Below are 19,543 nucleotides of genomic sequence, written 5' to 3'. Positions count from 1 at the left end.
GGCTAGCTTAGTTTTTATTTTATAGGTAAGTATTTAGTTTTAAATAGGAATTATTTATGTAATAATTGTAAGGTTTATTTAGATTTATTTAAATTATATTTAAGTTAGGGGGTGTTAGTGCTACGTTAGGGTTACGTTTAGGGGTTAATAGGTTTATTATAGCGGCCGTGTGGGCGGACGGCAGATTAGGGGTTAATAATTTTATTATAGTGTTTGCAAAGCGGAATGGGCCTCGGTTTAGGGGTTAATAGGTAGTTTATGGGTGTTTGTGTACTTTTTAACACTTTAGTTATGAATTTTATGCTACAGCTTTGTAGCATAAAACTCATAACTACTGACTTTAGATGGCGGTACGGATCTTTTCATTTTAGGCTGTACCGCTCACTTTTTGGCCTCACAGCAAAACTTGTAATACCGGCGCTATGGAAGTCTGATTGAAAAAGGGCTTTTCTTAAAATGTGGTACTGACGTTGCGTGACTGCCAAAAAAGTGTGCGGTACAGCTATTCTTACAAGACTTGTAATAGCGGCGTTAGAGAAAAAGCATCATTATGGTCCATAACGATGCTTTTTCACTCATAACGCCAAACTCGTAATCTAGCTGAGAGTTTCTCCTACAACTGTTTCAGTGCTATAAACATTACCTTTGCTGCAAATGATCATGCTGCCTGCTCTTGCACAACCAATGATACAAGAGCAGAGCTTGTCAATAAACTATTACAATTCTAAATTACAAATATTAAAATGTAACTCCGCCAGTCTTAAAGGGACAGTATACACTCATTTTCATATAACTGCATTTAATAGACACTACTATAAAGAATAAGATGCACAGATACTGATATAAAAATCCAGTATAAAATGGTTTAAAACGTACTTAGAAGCTTTCAGTTTAGCTCTGTTGAAAAGGTAGCTGGAAAGCCCACTGCAAGTGGGAAATAAGACACTCCCCCCCTCCTCCTTCTTTTGCATATGAAAAGACCCTTTACACAAACAGCAGCAAGCTGGAGAAGGTAGCTGACGGTATTCTCATAAAACTTTGGGGCTTGGTTAGGAGTCTGAAAATCAGAGCAATGTTATTTAAAAATAAGCAAAATTATACATTTTTAAAAAAAACAAACTTTATGGGCTTTATAAACATATCATCTACAAAACATTTATGCAAAGAAAAAATTAGTGTATAATGTCCCTTTAAGGTGGAGGATTGGCTAAGTAGCAGTGGTCTTATGACTGTAGCTACTTAACTAGTGCTTCAGGACAGGTTCACTTACGCAAGCCTGAAATACTCAGGCCTCGAAAGCTTCATAAATGGGGCCCTGTATCTTTAGAACAGCTAGCACCACTGAAGCATGATGGTGCTACAGTAATGGGTTTGTATTTCAGTCTTACAATTAGAGAATACTACTCTTATAGAAATACCTTGTAAATGGATTGTTTTGCCTTTGTCATTTGTGATCAATAAATTATTTCCCAATGCTCATGTTTCAGGAGCAGCAAAGAACTTTGCATACAGAAAGAGCTTTTAAACAAATTTCAGCTGCTTAAAACAAATAAAATGGAGTTCGATCAGTGTATTGCAGATTTAGAGCTTGTTATCAAGACCAAAGAGGAAGAAAAGGATGATTTAGAATCAAGTCATGCACAGGTAAGTTAATGGATCTTTATAATGACTGCTAAGGATACTAAAATTTTAAAAGTTAAGAAACTAGAAGCCAAAGGATGTCCCAGGGACTTAAGTGGGGTCATTAGAGGAGAGAAGGAAAGGGTGATATTATTATCAGTTATTTGAGCACCAACAGATTCTGCAGCACTAAAGACATGGGTCTAATATGCAAGGTGACAATTATAGGAGGCAAAGGGATAGAGGGCCCTGCCAAGAGTTTCACTGTTGTAAATCATCTCTCTTGAAAGTGATCTACAAAGCAGCTAGGCTCATAGGCGTACATGCTAAGTGGGTTCAAGGGGATAACTAAAGAAGGAGAGGAACTAAGATAGGAAAATGTTAGTGTATATTCTATGCATCCCTAAACAGTAGAGTCTTTATGGAGAACTTGAAAGTTTGAAATCTAGGGGAAGTCGTGTAGAGTGAGGCTGAGGGTTCCACATAATAGGGGCCACTATGGAGAAGTCTTGGAGATGGCAATGTGAGGAGGTAACAAGAGCGGAGGAGAGGAGTTCATGAGCAGAGCAAAAGGGTAGAGTATCTGGAGACTAGGTTGGAGATATAGGTGGGGCAGTGTTATTGAGAGCTTTAAAAGTTAGTCAGGATTTTATGTTTTATTCTGGAGGTTAGAGGAAGCCAGTGAAGGGACTGGAAAAGAGGTGCAGCAGGTGAGGAGCAACGTGTAAGGAAGATTAACCTGGCAGAGGCATTTATTATGGATTGTAAGGGAGATAGACGGCAGCTAGGGAGACTGTAAAGAATGGAGTTACAATAGTCAAGGCGGGAAATGATGAGAAAGTGGATTAATGTCTTGGTTGTGTCTAGTGTAAGGAAGTGGCAAATTTTGGAGTTGTTTTTAAGGTGAAGGTGGCAGGAATTAGCCAAAGACTGGGTGTGGGGAGTGAAAGAGAGATCCAAATCAAGTGTGACCCCAAGACATCGGGCATGCAGGGTTGGGGTAATGATGTTATTATCAACAGTTAGAGAAAGTTGGAGGTAGGGATTGTGGAAGAAGGGGGAAAAATAAGGAGCTCAGTTTTGGAGAGATTTAGCTTAAGGTAGTGAGAGGACATCCATGACATATGGTAGAAGCCTTAAAGGGACACTCAAGTCAAAATAAACTTTTATGATTGAGATATAGCATGCAGTTTTAAGACACTTTCCAATTTATATGTTCATACTTTCTGGGGAACAAGATCCTACTGAGCATGTGCACAGGGTATACATATACTAGTCTGTGATTGGCTGTCTGTCACATGATACAGGAGGCCGGAAAATGGGAGAAAAAATAAATTTGTCTATAAAAATACCATTGCTTATTGAAGTTCAGAGTTAAGTATTATTGTATTGTCTTTTTATTATGTACTTGTTAATTATGTAATTCTACTGCATTGAGTGGTCCTTTAAAAGTAACATGACACACTTTGGAATAGTAGTATAATATGTTTAATTATGAATAAGTATGTATAAAAAACAGCAATAAACTTTGAATATTTATAATTTAATTTTTTTAATCCTAAGAATTGGAAGTGCAACACCACAGATTTTACAAGCCTAAGCTCCCACATATCTTTCCCTAACTGGCTCTAGCTGAGGTTATAAAACAACATACTGCAAAACAATGCAGCTTTTACTTACGGCTAGATTTGGAGTTTTGTCGGTAACGACCCGAAAAACTAACGCCGGCTTTTTTCTGGCCGCACCATAAAAATAACTCTGGTATCGAGAGTCCACATAAAGGCTGCGTTAGGCTCCAAAAAAGGAGCGTAGAGCATTTTTAACGCAGCTTCAACTCTCGATACCAGAGTTGCTTACGGACACGGCCAGCCTCAAAAACGTGCTTGTGCACGATTCTCCCATAGGAAACAATGGGGCTGTTTGAGCTGAAAAAAAAACCTAACACCTGCAAAAAAGCTGCGTTCAGCTCCTAACGCAGCCCCATTGTTTGCTATCCGGTAACCCTTCCTACGTCTGCACTTAACACTCTAACATGTACCCCGAGTCTAAACACCCCTAACCTTACACTTATTAACCCCTAATCTGCCGCCCCCGCTATCGCTGACCCCTGCATATTATTTTTAACCCCTAATCTGCCGCTCCGTAAACCGCCGCTACTTACATTATCCCTATGTACCCCTAATCTGCTGCCCTAACATCGCCGACCCCTATATTATATTTATTAACCCCTAATCTGCCCCCCACAACGTCGCCTCCACCTGCCTACACTTATTAACCCCTAATCTGCCGACCGGACCGCACCGCTATTATAATAAAGTTATTAACCCCTAATCCGCCTCACTAACCCTATAATAAATAGTATTAACCCCTAATCTGCCCTCCCTAACATCGCCGACACCTAACTTCAATTATTAACCCCTAATCTGCCAACCGAATCTTGCCGCTATTCTAATAAATGTATTAACCCCTAAAGCTAAGTCTAACCCTAATACTAACACCCCCCTAAGTTAAATATAATTTAAATCTAACGAAATTAATTAACTCTTATTAAATAAATTATTCCTATTTAAAGCTAAATACTTACCTGTAAAATAAATCCTAATATAGCTACAATATAAATTATAATTATATTATAGCTATTTTAGGATTTATATTTATTTTACAGGTAACTTTGTATTTATTTTAACCAGGTACAATAGCTATTAAATAGTTAAGAACTATTTAATAGCTAAAATAGTTAAAATAATTAAAAATTTACCTGTAAAAGAAATCCTAACCTAAGTTACAAATAAACCTAACACTAGACTATCAATAAATTAATTAAATAAACTACCTACAATTACCTACAATTAACCTAACACTACACTATCAATAAATTTATTAAATACAATTGCTACAAATAAATACAATTAAATAAACTAGCTAAAGTACAAAAAATAAAAAAGAACTAAGTTACAAAAAATAAAAAAATATCTACAAACATAAGAAAAATATTACAACAATTTTAAACTAATTACACCTACTCTAAGCCCCCTAATAAAACAACAAAGCCCCCCAAAATAAAAAATGCCCTACCCTATTCTAAATTACTAAAGTTAAAAGCTCTTTTACCTTACCAGCCCTGAACAGGGCCCTTTGCGGGGCATGCCCCAAGAAGTTCAGCTCTTTTGCCTGTAAAAAAAAAAACATACAATACCCCCCCCAACATTACAACCCACCACCCACATACCCCTAATCTAACCCAAACCCCCCTTAAATAAACCTAACACTAAGCCCCTGAAGATCATCCTACCTTGTCTTCACCTCACCAGGTATCACGATCCGTCCTGGCTCCAAAATCTTCATCCAACCCAAGCGGGGGTTGGCGATCCATCATCCGGTGCCTGAAGAGGTCCAGAAGAGGCTCCAAAGTCTTCATCCTATCCGGGAAGAAGAGGCGATCCAGACCGGCAACCATCTTGATCCAAGCGGCATCTTCTATCTTCATCCGATGACGACCGGCTCCATCCTGAAGGCCTCCACCGCGGACCCATCTTCTTCCGGCGACGTCCAACTGCAGAATGACGGTTCCTTTAAGGGACGTCATCCAAGATGGCGTCCCTCGAATTCCGATTGGCTGATCGGAACAGCCAATAGAATGCGAGCTCAATCTGATTGGCTGATTGGATCAGCCAATCGGATTGAACTTGATTCTGATTGGCTGATTCCATCAGCCAATCAGAATATTCCTACCTTAATTCCGATTGGCTGATAGAATCCTATCAGCCAATCGGAATTCGAGGGACGCCATCTTGGATGACGTCCCTTAAAGGAACCGTCATTCTGCAGTTGGACGTCGCCGGAAGAAGCTGGGTCCGCGGTGGAGGTCTTCAGGATGGAGCCGGTCGTCATCGGATGAAGATAGAAGATGCCGCTTGGATCAAGATGGTTGCCGGTCCGGATCGCCTCTTCTTCCCGGATAGGATGAAGACTTTGGAGCCTCTTCTGGACCTCTTCAGGCACCGGATGATGGATCGCCAACCCCCGCTTGGGTTGGATGAAGATTTTGGAGCCAGGACGGATCGGTGATACCTGGTGAGGTGAAGACAAGGTAGGATGATCTTCAGGGGCTTAGTGTTAGGTTTATTTAAGGGGGGTTTGGGTTAGATTAGGGGTATGTCGGTGGTGGGTTGTAATGTTGGGGGGGGTATTGTATGTTTTTTTTTTACAGGCAAAAGAGCTTAACTTCTTGGGGCATGCCCCGCAAAGGGCCCTGTTCAGGGCTGGTAATGTAAAAGAGCTTTTAACTTTAGTAATTTAGAATAGGGTAGGGCATTTTTTATTTTGGGGGGCTTTGTTGTTTTATTAGGGGGCTTAGAGTAGGTGTAATTAGTTTAAAATTGTTGTAATATTTTTCTTATGTTTGTAGATATTTTTTTATTTTTTGTAACTTAGTTCTTTTTTATTTTTTGTACTTTAGCAAGTTTATTTAATTGTATTTATTTGTAGCTATTGTATTTAATTAATTTATTGATAGTGTAGTGTTAGGTTAATTGTAGGTAATTGTAGGTAGTTTATTTAATTAATTTATTGATAGTATAGTGTTAGTTTTAATTGTAACTTAGTTTAGGATTTCTTTTACAGGTAAATTTTTAATTATTTTAACTATTTTAGCTATTAAATAGTTCTTAACTATTTAATAGCTATTGTACCTGGTTAAAATAAATACAAAGTTACCTGTAAAATAAATATAAATCCTAAAATAGCTATAATATAATTATAATTTATATTGTAGCTATATTAGGATTTATTTTACAGGTAAGTATTTAGCTTTAAATAGGAATAATTTATTTAATAAGAGTTAATTTATTTAGTTAGATTTAAATTATATTTAACTTAGGGGGGTGTTAGTGTTAGGGTTAGACTTAGCTTTAGGGGTTAATACATTTATTAGAATAGCGGTGAGCTCCGGTCGGCAGATTAGGGGTTAATAATTGAAGTTAGGTGTCGGCGATGTTAGGGAGGGCAGATTAGGGGTTAATACTATGTATTATAGGGTTAGTGAGGCGGATTAGGGGTTAATAACTTTATTATAGTAGCGCTCAGGTCCGCTCGGCAGATTAGGGGTTAATAAGTGTAGGTAGCTGGCGGAGACGTTGTGGGGGGCAGATTAGGGGTTAATAAATATAATACAGGGGTCGGCGGTGTTAGGGGCAGCAGATTAGGGGTACATAGGGATAATGTAGCTGGCGGCGGCATGCGGACGGCAGATTAGGGGTTAATAAGTGTAGGTAGCTGGCGGCTACGTTGTAGGGGGCAGATTAGGGGTTAATAAATATAATACAGGGGTCGGCGGTGTTAGGGGCAGCAGATTAGGGGTACATAAGGATAACGTAGGTGGCGGTCGGCAGATTAGGGGTTAAAAAAATGTAATCGAGTGTCGGCGATGTGGGGGGACCTCGGTTTAGGGGTACATAGGTAGTTTATGGGTGTTAGTGTACTTTAGAGTACAGTAGTTAAGAGCTTTATGAAACGGCGTTAGCCCAGAAAGCTCTTAACTACTGACTTTTTTCCTGCGGCTGGAGTTTTGTCGTTAGTTGTCTAACGCTCACTTCAGACACGACTCTAAATACCGGAGTTAGGAAGATCCCATTGAAAAGATAGGATATGCAATTGACGTAAGGGTATCTGCGGTATGGAAAAGTCGCGGCTGAAAAGTGAGCGTTAGACCCTATTTTGAGTGACTCTAAATACCGGTGGTAGCCTAAAACCAGCGTTAGGAGCCTCTAACGCTGGTTTTCACGGCTACCGCCAAACTCCAAATCTAGGCCTTAGAAAATTACTGCAGTAAGTCTTATCTACCAAAGTAATGCAACTGGATTGGCTGTTCCAAATAAGCAAAATGGTGATTGGTCATTGAAAAAAAGCTTCAGCATTTATTTATTATTATTTCAAGCTTGTATAGTATGATTATTTACCTCAAGACTACAGAAAGTATTTTAGTTGCAAAGTGTTTCATTCCCATTTAACAGAAGTCTTTTTGAGATCAGCTTTATATTTTAAAACAGAATCTGCAGAAGTTTTGAGTTTAAAGTGACATTAGGTAAAATTATGTATTTAAAACAAAGATTAAACTGAGAATAAAATGTAAATGTATTTTTTTAGCTTATAATACTTTAAATATTGAAGAAATAAGTGTAACATTTTAGTCTCTCTAAAGCAGGAGTTGACAATGTCTTAGGCAGTGGGCAGTGGTGTATTTAGGTTTTGTGCTATCCTAAGCACTCAAAGTGATGCTGCCCCCCCCCCCCCCAGTTCACCAAGGCTTACAAAACACTTGTATACACTCAGGGGGTTAAATTAGCACATGTGTACACAGTATATGCTGTATGTGAGCAGTAATATTTATATATACAGTATATATATATTACAGATGGCTAGCGCTATTTAAGTCACCTGCTGCTCCTACAGAGACTCAAAAAGTGCTGCCCCCAATCTGCTGCCCTAGGCAAGTGCCTTGTTTGCCGAGGCCAAAATATGCCCCTGGTGGTGGGGCCTGTGATAAATTTACAGGACAGCCAGCTTATATAGAAAGCACACAGAACACAATGTCTGAGCGGTTTTGACCTTTTGTCTTGTAGGAATCTATTGGTGTCTATATTTTATGTTTATTTATAAATCTGTTTCTTGGTTATTGTTTATGTCCAACCCTTATCTTCTTAAAAAATGATATTCATACAATAAGTATATCACAGAGCCAGTTTTAAACGCTCATCCTATCAAATCCAGAATGTCATATCAGAATCCATATTTGTGCATAAAGTTTCACAGATGTTTAGCAGCTACATAACTTACATATTTTAGGCTCTCTTAGCTGCTTTGCACAAAGTTATATATTAAGGCCTAGATTACAATTGGAGCACAAAAATATTAGTCCTATTGTGTGTTAACATTGTTTGAGCCAATCAGAAGCGCTTCTATTTTTGTGCTCATATTACAAGTCCAGTCTTAATTTGTATCACTCAAGCTATAGCCTAGGGCGCATAATATACTGTATGCATGTCAGATAGTCACATTATAGATTTTTATGTAGGCGCATACTAAAATTCACGCTCAAGCACTAAGCCAAAGTAGCGCTAAGCAGACGGTTTCATGGGGCCTATTTATTAATGTGCGAGCGGACATGATCCAATATTGCGGATCATGTCCGCTGCACATCGATAAATGCAGACAGCATACGCTCTCAGTATTTATCATTGCAACAGCAGTTCTTGTGAACTGCTGGTGAAATGCCGCCCCCTGCAGATTCGCGGCCGCTAGCAGGGGGTGTCAATCAACCTGATCGTATTCGATTGGGTTGATTTCTGGTGATGTCTGTCCGCCGCCTGAGAGCAGGTGGACAGTTATGGAGCAGCGGTCTTTAGACCGCTGCTTCATAACTTCTGTTTCAAAACGGAGCATCAAGATCTGTACAGAGCTTGATAAATATGCCCCCATGCCTCAATAAATTTTACACAAGGCTTAACTTTACACTTATAAGCGCAATGAGTCCGCTAATAGAATTCCCTCCACTATCCATTAAAATTATCAGTTGCTATAAAAATGTTTTACCCGTCTTAAGATGCTCTGGTTAAAATTTATATCCATATACTTGTAATTACAGATTGTGTGTTATTCTTAGAGCAAGATAATGCACCCGGTGCTATTGATTGTGCTCCACTTGTAATCTAGTCCTAGTTATTGTTACCTTAAAGAGTAAAAAAATTGGCAAGCGTGGATTTTTACACAATATTTCTACAAGGGCCTAACCTTATTTTACAGATACTAAATTTATGCAAATTTGCATTTATGTATGTGTTTAATAGTGCATAATTACATAGTCCCACAGTTAAAAGAAAGAGAAAAAATGTTTTCTCATTCTGTACTATAGGAAGTATCTGTAAAAAGGAATGATTATGGGGCAGTAACTCTAGGAGGACATGTTTCAACTGGATTCTCTATCCACATCCTTAATGACCTAAGTTACTTGTCCTCTTTGTTTCTTCTTAATGGTTTTCAGGCTACAAGGCATATATAATTTTATATTTATGTTCTATAAATAGAGAAATCAAAATATGATATACCTAATGATTATTAAGATCTAACAGCAAGACATTTTTATTTAGGTATCTGAATATGATTCCGAAGATAAAATATAAAATGTAACCCCTAGCTGGCAGAACACATGGCCATGCTTAAAGGGACAGTGTACACTTATTTTCATATAATTGCATGTAATAGTCACTACTATAAAGAATAAGATGCACGGATACTGATATAAAAATTCTGTATAAAACTGTTTAAAAACTTACTTAGAAGCTCTGTTGAAAAGGTAGCTGGAAAGCCTACTTCACGTGGCAAATACGACACTCCCCCCTCCCCCTTCTTTTGCATATTAAAAGACCCTTTACACAAACAGGAGCAAGCTGGAGTAGGTAGCTGTCGGTATTCTCATAAAACTTTGGGGCTTGGTTAGGAGTCTGAAAATCAGAGCAATGTTATTTAAAAATAAGCAAAACTATACATTTAAAAAAAAAAAAAAAAACTTTATGGGCTATAAATAGATCATCTACAAAACATTTATGCAAAGTAAAAATGAGTGTATAATGTCCCTTTAATATAATTTATAATCATACAACAGACAGCCGTGCTTAATATAATCATACTACAGACTGGCTTTAACCTTATTTGGTTTGGAGCACTTTGAGTAAGTGGCTTTGACTATATTGGTTAAACCATTTGCAGGGGTTAAAAATAGTAATACTGGAATTAGTTTTATAAATAATAATAAATTAGTTTTAATAAAATAGAACAATTCATTTTTTACTTTAGAATGCTCATTTACCTGTATTTTTCTGCTGGTTATAGTTCAGTTCTACCAGCTATTAAACTGTAATCTACTTGGCAGCAGTTGCCAGGTGGGACTGCCTGTGTTTGGCTGTTCTTTTGCCCCATATGGAGCACAACATACTGTTAACTTTTTTTTTATTATTATTACTCACTCACTCAAATATTTTTATTGAAGTACACAAAACTTGTATTATGATGACAAAAAACACACGTGATTATTCTTCTCTACAAATATTAATGCTTTGACGACTGTTATAACCATTAGATACCACAGGAAGGCCACATATCAATTAAAATAAAATAGATGTGCATTGGGGAATATTAGTGCATATTAAATATTGTCGACTAGATTACAAGTGGTGTGCTAACTTTTGCACACAAACGATATCGGGTTTTTTCATCATTTTGCATGTGTTAAAAAGAGTGCTCGTATTACAAGTTGAAAGTAAGCAATTGCATTTTACACTTGCCAGATTATCGCAACTGAAGCTCTTGTGTAAAGGGTAGTGCATTAAAAAACGGTTGTGCTAAACACAACATAAATACTTTTTAACATACAGTTGCACTCATCTAAACACTATTGCTTCTTGCTTGTGTGAAAAACTCTTTACTTTCAACTGGTAACACGCGTGCAAAAGGATTACTTCTAGCGAAGATAATGCTCGAGCGGAAGTGCTAAATGGCATGCCACTTGTAATCTGACTCTGTGTTTGCTTTGTTCCCCTTCCCATCTTTCCTATTTTCAAACTATTCATTATGTTATCTGCAAATTCATCTACCTCTTCCACAATTTAACACTTTTGTCATTTTCTCATTTTTTTTATTCTTTAACCCTTTATCCTCTATTTCCCATACTTTTATTGGCCCTTAATCCTAATCTTGCTTCCTTCCCGCATTCATCTTTCGCCCATCTTCTTCCCAAACTTTTTCTATAAATTGAATTCATCCTTCTTTTTCTCTTGTTAATCTGCCTTCACTTTTCCCTAAATTCTGTTTTTCTATCCTTCCCTTAATTTACTTTTTCTTTCTCTCTCTACCTCCCCTTTTCCCTCTCTCATTCCCCCTCTCCCTCTCTCCCCCTCTCTCTCACACTGCAGGCAGTCCTAGCTGTGCAGCAGTTAATTCATCCTATCGATAAGATTCACATTGCCAAGGTGGAGGATGGAAATAGGATGGAACTGTCCCAGCTGCTCAATGAAATTAGGACACACTATGAAACTCTCATCAGCAACAATCAGATATACAACGACATTCCTCACAACATCCAGGTAACTGTTTTACACATGCAGGCCCCTTCCCAGAAGGGATGCAGAGTCATTATCTGCTAAGCACTGACTCAGCCTCTCCTGACGATCTGTTCTCTATTCCCTATTCAGTGTAACATTTGCCGGTGTGGGAGTGTCACTTCCACTGCAGAAGAACATAACAATATACAGCATGCAATACAGCTGTCTAAATTCAGTACGCTTTGTAATGTTTTACTTTTATTACCTATTGAATTCTTACACTTCCTATCTTAGCAATAGGCCTGACATTGCTTAACATGTAAATAAGGGAAAGGCCTTTTATACAGGATTTTCTGATAACATAATTGTTAGACAGAGAACAGATGTTTAACGCAAGCGACCTGTATCCCAGCTCACTTAAACATATGTGTATTAAATAAATGTTCTCTTTTTCATGCTTAAAGGGATATGAAACCAAAAAAATTTATTTTATAATTCAGATAGAGTAGGCAATTTTAAGCAACTTTTTTATTTTTCTCCTATTATCAATTTTTCTTTGTTCTCTTGGTATCATTATTTGAAAAAGATTAATTTAGCCACCAATCAGCAAGCACTCCCCAGCAAGCACTACCCCTAAGCTTTCATTCCTGCTTTTAAAATAAATACACCAAGAGAATGAAATAAAATTGATAACATGAGTAAACTAGAAAGTTGCTTAAAATTGCATGTTCTATCTGAATCATGAAAGAAAAAAAAATGGGTTTCATATCCCTTTAATGTTTTTAAAGTAATATCATTAGTATTTATCCTTACAGATGTGAAACTTAAAGGGACACTGAACCCACATGTTTTCTTTTGTGATTGAGATAGAGTAAGCAATTTTAAGCAACTTTCTAATTTACTCCTATTATCAATTTTTCTTCGTTCTCTTGCTATCTTTTTTTGAAAAAGAAGGCATATAAGCTAAGCACTTGTTTATTGGGTGAATTTATCCACCAATCAGTAAAAACAACCCAGGTTGTTCACCAAAAATGGGCCGGCATCTAGACTTACATTGTTGCTTTTCAAATAAATATACCAAGAGAATGAAGAAAATTTGATAATAGGAGTAAATTAGAAAGTTGCTTAAAATTGCATGCTCTATCTGAATCACAAAAGAAAACAATTGAGTTCAGTGTCCCTTTAATGCTTTGCAATGTGTAAGATGTAAGAATGAGGGTGAAATAAACAAAATTCACAATATATTAGGTCATCTAGACTTTCTTTTTACAAATTTACAGATTTTCCTTTAACATATTCAAGGTAAGAATACCTTAGCGTAGTAACTGCTATTAGTCATTTCTATGAAGTTTCTTCACTAGAAGATATAACCATTCTTGTATGGGAAAAAAATGTTCCATATTTGCTTGACAATTTTTCCCAAAAACTTATACAAAGATTTTAAAAAATGATTGATGGTCTTATACAATTGTGTCATCAAAGAGACAGAAAACTTTAAAATTTTCAAGAATGCATATGAAAGTGCAGTGTTTGCACATGCTAAAAATATTTTTGAATGAAAAATGTTAAGTTAAAGCTGTTTATTTGGGTTTTGAACCTAACAGGATGTGCAAATGGGCAATTACAGGGATAATTTATTACTAGTTATGGGCGAATGTTTTGCAACATTCGAAAAATGAAACAAATTTAACACATTAGTTCGTTAATTTCGAATGTTTGTACAACATTGTAACATTCGTTTCATGTATTCGAATTATGCAATATTCAAATTAAAAAAAATTGAATTTATATATATGTAATAGTATTTCTAATGCTTTCTTTAAATATCATATTCGAATTATGTATTATTCGAAATAGAAACATTCAAATTTATATATTTATATCTATTATGTATCAATTTACTAAATTCTCTACCACATTAACTATTGAACTTCTGAATAGTATTTGTTAAATCAAATGTTACATTCAAAATTTCGAATGTGGACATTCAATCTAATTATGAACATTCAAATTCGAAAGTGACATTCAAAAACTGTAAATAGCATTCGATTGTAGAATTTTTGAGAATATTCATTCTTGTCAACGTTCGATTAAAAAAGTGTAAATTGAATTTCTACAATAACATTCACTCTAACATTCAAATTTGAATATAAACACATTCGCTCATCCCTATTTATTATTAGTGGCCCTGTTTGTTTGATGCACATTTCACATACTTTTGCATTTCTTTTTCCAGTGCACAAAAACTTGTCAGGTAGTAACCATAATTGATTGCGTTTTTGGTGTAAAAAGCCAACTTTTGTTAATGTCAGAATGAAAACCATATACTCATATAACTATGATCAACTTTTTGCGATAGACAGGTCAGGATTGTGGGTGGAAGAGCTTTAGTGAATAGTGGTAGTTTGGAAATGTTAGTAGTAGGTTTACACACAAATCAGTTACGCACATACACATCTTTTTGTTTTACCCTTTGGACACACAAAACCTTATTTTCTCTTTGTTAAAACTTACATATATGTTTATTTTAATATTGTTTACTGTTTTTAATTTAATGCTGTTTACTTTCTACTTTGAGGTAATTTTTTTCTGATTTATTATACTTTAATGCAGTGTAAAAACATATTATTAAAGTATATGTTATGTGATATTAAGAGGTTATATGTCTTTTTATTCTGCAACAATGTTTCTTTCATGTAATTAGCAAGAGTCCATGAGCTAGTGACGTATGGGATATACATTCCTACCAGGAGGGGCAAAGTTTCCCAAACCTTAAAATGCCTATAAATACACCCCTCACCACACCCACAATTCAGTTTTACAAACTTTGCCTCCGATGGAGGTGGTGAAGTAAGTTTGTGCTAGATTCTACGTTGATATGCGCTCCGCAGCAAGTTGGAGCCCGGTTTTCCTCTCAGCGTGCAGTGAATGTCAGAGGGATGTGAGGAGAGTATTGCCTATTTGAATGCAGTGATCTCCTTCTAAGGGGTCTATTTCATAGGTTCTCTGTTATCGGTCGTAGAGATTCATCTCTTACCTCCCTTTTCAGATCGACGATATACTCTTATATATACTATTACCTCTGCTGATTCTCGTTTCAGTACTGGTTTGGCTATCTGCTATATGTAGATGAGTGTCCTGGGGTAAGTAAGTCTTATTTTCTGTGACACTCCTAGCTATGGTTGGGCACTTTGTTTATAAAGTTCTAAATATATGTATTCAAACATTTATTTGCCTTGACTCAGAATGTTCAACTTTCCTTATTTTTCAGACAGTCAGTTTCATATTTGGGATAATGCATTTTAATTTAACATTTTTTACCTTAAAATTTGACTTTTTCCCTGTGGGCTGTTAGGCTCGCGGGGGCTGAAAATGCTTCATTTTATTGCGTCATTCTTGGCGCGGACTTTTTTGGCGCAAAAATTCTATTTCCGTTTCCGGCGTCATACGTGTCGCCGGAAGTTGCGTCATTCTTTGACGTTATTTTGCGCCAAAAATGTCGGCGTTCCGGATGTGGCGTCATTTTTGGCGCCAAAAAGCATTTAGGCGCCAAATAATGTGGGCGTCTTATTTGGCGCGAAAAAATATGGGCGTCACTTTTGTCTCCACATTATTTAAGTCTCATTTTTTATTGCTTCTGGTTGCTAGAAGCTTGTTCTTTGGCATTTTTTCCCATTCCTGAAACTGTCATTTAAGGAATTTGATCAATTTTGCTTTATATGTTGTTTTTTTCTTTTACATATTGCAAGATGTTCCACGTTGCAACTGAGTCAGAAGATACTTCAGGAAAATCACTGCACAATGCTGGAGCTACCAAGCTAAGTGTATCTGCTATAAACTTTTGGTATCTGTTTCTCCAGCTGTTATTTGTATTGCATGTCATGTCAAACTTATTAATGCAGATAAAATTTCCTTTAGTACTGTTACATTACCTGTTGCTGTTCCGTCAACATCTAATTTTCAGAGTGTTCCTGATAACATAAGAGATTTTATTTTTTTAAATCCATTAAGAAGGCTATGTCTGTTGTTTCTCCTTCTAGTATACATAAAAGTCTTTTAAAACTTCTCTTTTTTCAGATGAATTTTTAAATGAACATCATCATTCTGATACTGATAATGGTTCTTCTGGTTCTGAGGTTTCTGTCTCAGAGGTTGATGCTGATAAATCTTTGTATTTGTTCAAGATGGAATTTATTCGTTCTTTACTTAAAGAAGTGTTATTTGCATTAGAAATAGAGGATTCTGGTCCTCTTGATACTAAATGTAAACGTTTAAATAAGGTTTTTAAATCTCCTGTAGTTATTCCAGAAGTGTTTTATCTCCCTGATGCTATTTCTGAAGTAATTTCCAGGGAATGGAATAATTTGGGTAATTCATTTACTCCTTCTAGACGTTTAAGCAAATTATATCCTGTGCCATCTGACAGATTAGAGTTTTTTGGGACAAAAATCCCTAAGGTTATGGGGCTGTCTCTACTCCTGCTAATGTACTACTATTCCTACGGCAGATAGTACTTCATTTAAGGATCCTTTAGATAGGAAAATTGAATCCTTTCTAAGAAAAGCTTACTTATGTTCAGGTAATCTTCTTAGACCTGCTATATTTTTAGCGGATGTTGCTGCAGCTTCAACTTTTTGGTTAGAAGCTTTAGCGCAACAAGTAACAGATCATAATTTTATAGCATTATTTTTATTCTATAACATGCTAATAATTTTATTGGTGATACCATCTTTTGATATCATTAGAGTTGATGTCAGGTATGTGTCTCTAGCTATTTTAGCTAGAATAGCTTTATGGATTAAACTTGGAATGCTGACATGTCTTCTAAGTCAACTTTGCTTTCCCTTTCTTTCCAGGGTAAATAATCATTTTCGTTCCTTTCCTCACAAGGAACAAAAGCCTGATCCTTCATCCTCAGGAGCGGTATCAGTTTGGAAACTATTTCCAGTTTGGAATATATCCAAGCCTTATAGAAACCTATAGCCAGCTCCTAAGTACCTATGAAGGTGCGGCCCTTATTCCAGCTCAGCTGGTATGGGGCAGATTACGTTTTCTTCAAAGAAATTTGGATCACTTCCGTTCTTAATCTCTGGTTTCAGAAACATTGTTTCAGAAAGGTACAGAATTGGCTTCAAGTTAAGGCCTCCTGCTAAGAGATTCTTTTCTTTCCCGTGTCCCAGTTAACACAGCAAAGGCTCAGCATTTCTGAAATGTGTTTCAGATCTAGAGTTGGCTGGAGTATTTATGCCAGTTCCAGTTCTGGAACAGGGGCTGGGGTTTTATTTTATCTCTTCATTGTACCAAAGAAGGTCAATTCCTTCAGACCAGTTCCGGATCTATCATTATTGAATCGTTATGTTAGGATACCAACATTCAAGATGGTTTCTGTAGGACTATCCTGCCTTTTGTTTAGCAAGGGCATTATATGTCTACAATAGATTTACAGGATGTGTATCTGCATATTCCGATTCATCCAGATCACTTTTAGTGTCTGAGATTCTCTTTTTAGACAAGCATAACCAGTTTTGTGGCTCTACCGTTTGGCTTAGCCTCAGTTCCAAGAATTTTTTTCAAAGGTTCTCGGTGCCCTTCTTTCTGTAATCAGAGAATAGGGTTTTGGTATTTCCTTATTTGGACGATATCTTGGTATTTGCTCAGTCTTCTCATTTTCGAAGAATCTCATACAAATCGACTTGTGTTGTTTCTTCAAGTTCATGGTTGGAGGATCAATTTACCAATCAGTTCATTGATTCCTCAGACAAGGGTAACCTTTTTAGGTTTCTAGATAAATTCAGTGTCTATGACTCTGTCCTTGTCAGACAAGAGAAGTTTAACATTGATATCAGCTTGTCAAAACCTTCAGTCACAATCATTCCCTTTGGTAGCCTTATGCATGGAAATGTTGGGTCTTAGGACTGCCGCATCAGATGCGATCTCCTTTGCTCGTTTTCACATGCGACCTCTTCAGCTCTGTATGCTGAACCAATGGTGCAGGGATTACTCAAAGATATCTCAATTAATATCTTTAAACCGATTTTACAACACTCTCTGACATGGTGGACAGATCACCATCGTTTAGTTCAGGGGGCTTCTTTGTTCTTCCGACCTGGACTATAATCTCAACAGATGCAAGTCTTACAGGTTGGGGAGCTGTGTGGGGGTATCTGACGGCACAAGGGGTTTGGGAATCTCAGGAGGTGAGATTTCCGATCAATATTTTGGAACTCCGTGCAATTTTCAGAGCTCTTCAGTCTTGGCCTCTTCTGAAGAGAGAGTTGTTCATTTGTTTTCAGGATGGTTTAGATAAGGGTTTGTCCGCAAGTTCCTTGAAAGGTCAAATCTCTGCTCTTTCTGTTCTTTTTCACAGAAAGATTGCTATTCTTCCTGATATTCATTGTTTTGTACAAGCTTTGGTTCGTATAAAGCCTGTCATTAAGTCAGTTTCTCCTCCTTGGAGTTTGAATTTGGTTCTGGGGGCTCTTCAAGCTCCTCCATTTGAACCTATGCATTCATTGGATATTAAATTACTTTCTTGGAAAGTTTTTTGTTCCTTTTGACCATCTCTTCTGCCAGAAGAGTTTCTGAATTATCTGCTCTTTCTTGTGAGTCTCCTTTTCTGATTTTTCATCAGGATAAGGCGGTGTTGCGAACTTCTTTTGAATTTTTACCTAAAGTTGTGAATTCCAACAACATTAGTAGAGAAATTGTGGTTCCTTCATTATGTCCTAATCCTAAGAATTCTAAGGAGAAATCGTTGCATTCTTTGGATGTTGTTAGAGCTTTGAAATATTATGTTGAAGCTACGAAATCTTTTCGTAAGACTTCTAGTCTATTTGTTATCTTTTCCGGTTCTAGAAAAGGCCAGAAAGCTTCTGCCATTTCTTTGGCATCTTGGTTGAAATCTTTAATTCATCTTGCCTATGTTGAGTCGGGTGAAACTCCGCCTCAGAGAATTACAGCTCATTCTACTAGGTCAGTTTCTACTTCCTGGGCGTTTAGGAATGGAGCTTCGGTTGACCAGATCTGCAAAGCAGCGACTTGGTCCTCTTTGCATACTAAATTCTACCATTTTGATGTATTTTCTTCTTCTGAAGCAGTTTTTGGTAGAAAAGTACTTCAGGCAGCGGTTTCAGTTTGAATCTTCTGCTTATGTTTTTCGTTAAACTTTATTTTGGGTGTGGATTATTTTCAGCAGGAATTGGCTGTCTTTATTTTATCCCTCCCTCTCTAGTGACTCTTGTGTGGAAAGATCCACTTCTTGGGTAGTCATTATCCCATACGTCACTAGCTCATGGACTCTTGCTAATTACATGAAAGAAAACATAATTTATGTAAGAACTTACCTGATAAATTCATTTCTTTCATATTAGCAAGAGTCCATGAGGCCCGCCCTTTTTTTGTGGTGGTTATGATTTTGTATAAAGCACAATTATTCCAATTCCTTATTTTATATGCTTTCGCACTTTTTTCTTATCACCCCACTTCTTGGCTATTCGTTAAACTGAATTGTGGGTGTGGTGAGGGGTGTATTTATAGGCATTTTAAGGTTTGGGAAACTTTGCCCCTCCTGGTAGGAATGTATATCCCATACGTCACTAGCTCATGGACTCTTGCTAATATGAAAGAAATGAATTTATCAGGTAAGTTCTTACATAAATTATGTTTTTTTTTTGTTTTGTTTTTAATTGCTAACATTTATACACATAATTGTGCCCATGGCTTTTGGCCAAAGTTCCCCAGTTGTTAATGTTAAACAATAATTTGTGCAGTCTAAACTTAATTCAAGTTATCATTTAGAATTTCCCATTGATGTCACTGTAAGTTGATAA

At 36.8% G+C, this 19,543-nt stretch overlaps 1 protein-coding gene across 1 annotated transcript in view; it reads left to right on the top strand.

Annotated features, from left to right (window-relative positions):
* KRT222 (keratin 222) overlaps positions 1-19,543 on the top strand; it is a 161,809-nt gene that overhangs the window by 90,422 nt on the left and 51,844 nt on the right. Inside the window, exons 4-5 of the mRNA XM_053698477.1 lie at positions 1,488-1,644; positions 11,586-11,756. Coding sequence (XP_053554452.1) covers positions 1,488-1,644; positions 11,586-11,756 — 328 coding nt within the window. The remainder of the gene's footprint in view (positions 1-1,487; positions 1,645-11,585; positions 11,757-19,543) is intronic.

Source organism: Bombina bombina, chromosome 1 (genome assembly GCF_027579735.1).
Source record: "Bombina bombina isolate aBomBom1 chromosome 1, aBomBom1.pri, whole genome shotgun sequence".
In the NCBI taxonomy this organism is placed as follows: domain Eukaryota; kingdom Metazoa; phylum Chordata; class Amphibia; order Anura; family Bombinatoridae; genus Bombina; species Bombina bombina.
The sequence above is the reverse complement of the archived record's forward strand: the minus strand, read 5'-3'. Positions and strand labels throughout refer to the sequence as shown.